A 2,951-nucleotide genomic window follows, 5' to 3' on the forward strand; every position below is an offset into this window, starting at 1 on the left:
AAAATTTCTAAAACCTGGAATTCTCAAACTAATTCCTTTATCTCTTATGGGCAAGTTGGTTAACTTCTCAAAGCTAGTGTCTGCATTAGTGAAATGCAGAGTCTGATCATCCTTTCAGGGGGTGACATGACGATGAAATGAGATGATGAATGTGATAAATGCTTTGGAAACTGAAGTGCTCTGCACACATATTTAGGTGTTCATTTTTTAAAAAAATATTTTATTTAACTTTATTTATTTATTTATTTAAATTTGACCAGAGAGAGAGAGAGAGAGAAAGTGAGAAAGCAAGTCACCACATTCGGGACTCAAACCGAGGTCAGCCAAGTGGAAGTCAAGTGCCCTTAACCACCATGCACCTGCTAGCCCCTTATGTGTTCACTTTTTTATTTTTTTTTTTTTTTGAGAGAGAGGTTTTTGCTATGGGGTGTGTGCCCCCGCCAGAAAGACAGAGAGAGACAGAGAGACAGAAAGCGAGAAATCATTCCCATGGCGATGGCCAGCCACAATCCTTTCTCCTCCATTCTCCTCTCAGGATCCTGGGCACGCACACATGCACATGTGCCTGGTGTGAGCCTAAGCCACCAAGTCTGGGATTCAAACCACATTTGACTACATGGGAGTCCAGCAACATAGCCGTTATGCCAACTGCTGGTCCTTATGTGTTCACTTTTAACATACACCTCTATATCGAAACAAGGTTGACATATATCACATGCCTTGTATTGTTTAATCCTTGAAGTAACTCTGAGGTAGGTAAATCCATGCTTATTTACAAACCAGGGGTTTAATTTGTAAAGAGAGGGGCCGGCAGGTGGTGTGGTGGTTAAGGACACTGGATTCCCACATGGCTGACCACGGTTTGAGTCCTGGACCTGGCAGCTTGCTTTCTCACTTTCCCTTTCTGTCTCTCTGCCTGTCTCTGGTCAAATTAAAAAATGATAATAACAAATGGAATTAAATAAGTAAATAAATCTTAAAATAAAAAAAAAAGAGAGAATAAGTGATTTGCCTGAGATTAAACAGTTGGTCAGGATCTGTCTGACTCTAAAATCAGTGCAGATGCTCATTGTCCTGGACTGTCTTCTTGAAGCAGAAAGCCCTGCCGCTAGAATCGGGCCTCCTTGTTTCACTCCTGAGTACTGGCCACATTAATTCCGAGTTACCAGTTAGGGGCATGAAGGGTTCCAGCTCAAAAGATGGGAAAATTCTTACCTGTGTATTTTCTTTTCCCAGGGTTTGACTTCTTTGAAGCCAGTGCCAAGGAGAACATCAGCGTGAGGCAGGCCTTCGAGTGCCTGGTGGATGCCATTTGTGACAAGATGTCTGATTCGCTGGACACAGACCCCTCGGTGCTGGGCACCTCCAAGCACACACGCCTCTCGGACACCCCACCACTGCTGCAGCAGAACTGCTCGTGCTAGGCAAGGCCCACCCTGCTAAGCTCCCCGTATTGTGGCCCCACACCCACTCTGCTCCTCCCTGTTACACCCTGTCTGCTCCTAGCTCCCAGCAAGCTGAGTTGCTGCCGTTTTATGCCTGCTCCTGGGCTTCTCTGCAGATGGCCCCAATTACAGACACTGCACTAGGTGAACAGTGCAGGTCACCACATGGGTGCAGATTCACTTTACATGAGATTTCATTTTACAAAGGGAATTCACCACGGGGATTGGAAAGCGAGTCTCTTTTTTGCCTTTAAAATGAGATTTTCTCCATTTACCAAAATTTGACACACATACATACACACACACACACATACACACACACACACTTTCAGAGGCTGGCCAACTTTGTAAAGTGAAGCCCACCTGCACAGCTAATCTTATTAAAGAAAATCTCCCAAAACACAACACACTTGTTTCGTATCAGGCTCCCTGTGGGGCATCCTCTCACTGCAAGTCAAGCTTTGGCTCACAAAGCCCTGTGCCTGTTACCATGAATGCCCACAGGGCCTGGGCAGTTGCTGTGGTGACGGGCCAGAACTAATCTCCAGAGAGCTCAGATTTTCTAATGATGCTGCAGGAGCAAAGGCTGAGTCAGAAACATACTTAAAAGAAAAAAGATTATCCCCTGCAAAATGTCAAAGATTCCTGCCACATGAAAGAGCAAGTAAGGGAACTCAGGAAAGGACGAGAAAAAGAGAAACACGGGTGAGATAAAGAAATAGGTCATGCGCTTCTGATTTGACTGCTTTCCAGCTGCTTCTTAACTGTGGCAACTCCATGAAATTGGGCATTGGTTGTTAGACTCCCAGAGTTAGAAAATTTTAGAGTCAGTAGGAAGTCCAAGTTCGCCTAGTTCTAACCTTCCTACCTGGAACAAATGGCAGTCAGACTTCACAACTGAATTTCTGTCTTCTAAAGCTCACCTTCTAGGTAGGGGAGGGAGCTCAGTGTCCTCACCATCTTCAGTCAGCTCTCAGAGTAGAAAGTTTCCTTGCTCCAAGCTCAAATCTGCCTCCTGGAAATTCTTCTTTCCACCCGATTTGTACCGGGTCCACTCTTAAAGACACCTCACAGAGTCTACCCCCTCTATCTTGTGACACTCTTAGATAATTTGAGAATAATAATCCATGATCTCTAAAACCTGTTCTTTCTCAAGGTCAAATATCTCTATAATTTCAACTGCTTTTCTTCATAGGGGTTTCTCCCATCTTGTCCCTTTTCTCCAATCCATCTTTCCATTTATTCCTGCGCAGTACCCCCAGGAAATGTGATTCAAGGCAGAATAAATCTAAGGAGGCATGATCCTGAGAAAATCAGGAAAACTGAATTCAGAGGTCCCAATCCCAACCCTGTTCTGGGAATGAAACCTTAGTTTCTACCAAAGAGTTGATGTGAAACCAATTATGGTGGAAACCCCTAAATTAAACACTTAAAAAAAAAGAAAGAAAGAAAGAAAGAAAACAACTCTGAGACTAGAATGGAGTAACTCATGATTCCAGCCTGCTG

The 2,951-nt window shown here is 44.1% G+C and overlaps 1 protein-coding gene across 1 annotated transcript in view; it reads left to right on the forward strand.

Moving 5' to 3' along the window:
- Nucleotides 1-2,945, forward strand: part of RAB3B (RAB3B, member RAS oncogene family) — a 75,847-nt gene extending 72,902 nt beyond the window's left edge. The window contains exon 5 of the mRNA XM_006149407.2: nt 1,237-2,945. Within this exon, the coding sequence (XP_006149469.1) occupies nt 1,237-1,424 (188 nt within the window). The 3' untranslated portion in view covers nt 1,425-2,945. The remainder of the gene's footprint in view (nt 1-1,236) is intronic.
- The last annotated feature ends 6 nt before the right edge of the window (nt 2,946-2,951 follow it).

Source organism: Tupaia chinensis, unplaced genomic scaffold, assembly GCF_000334495.1.
Source record: "Tupaia chinensis unplaced genomic scaffold, TupChi_1.0 Scaffold000259_1, whole genome shotgun sequence".
NCBI classification, from domain to species: domain Eukaryota; kingdom Metazoa; phylum Chordata; class Mammalia; order Scandentia; family Tupaiidae; genus Tupaia; species Tupaia belangeri.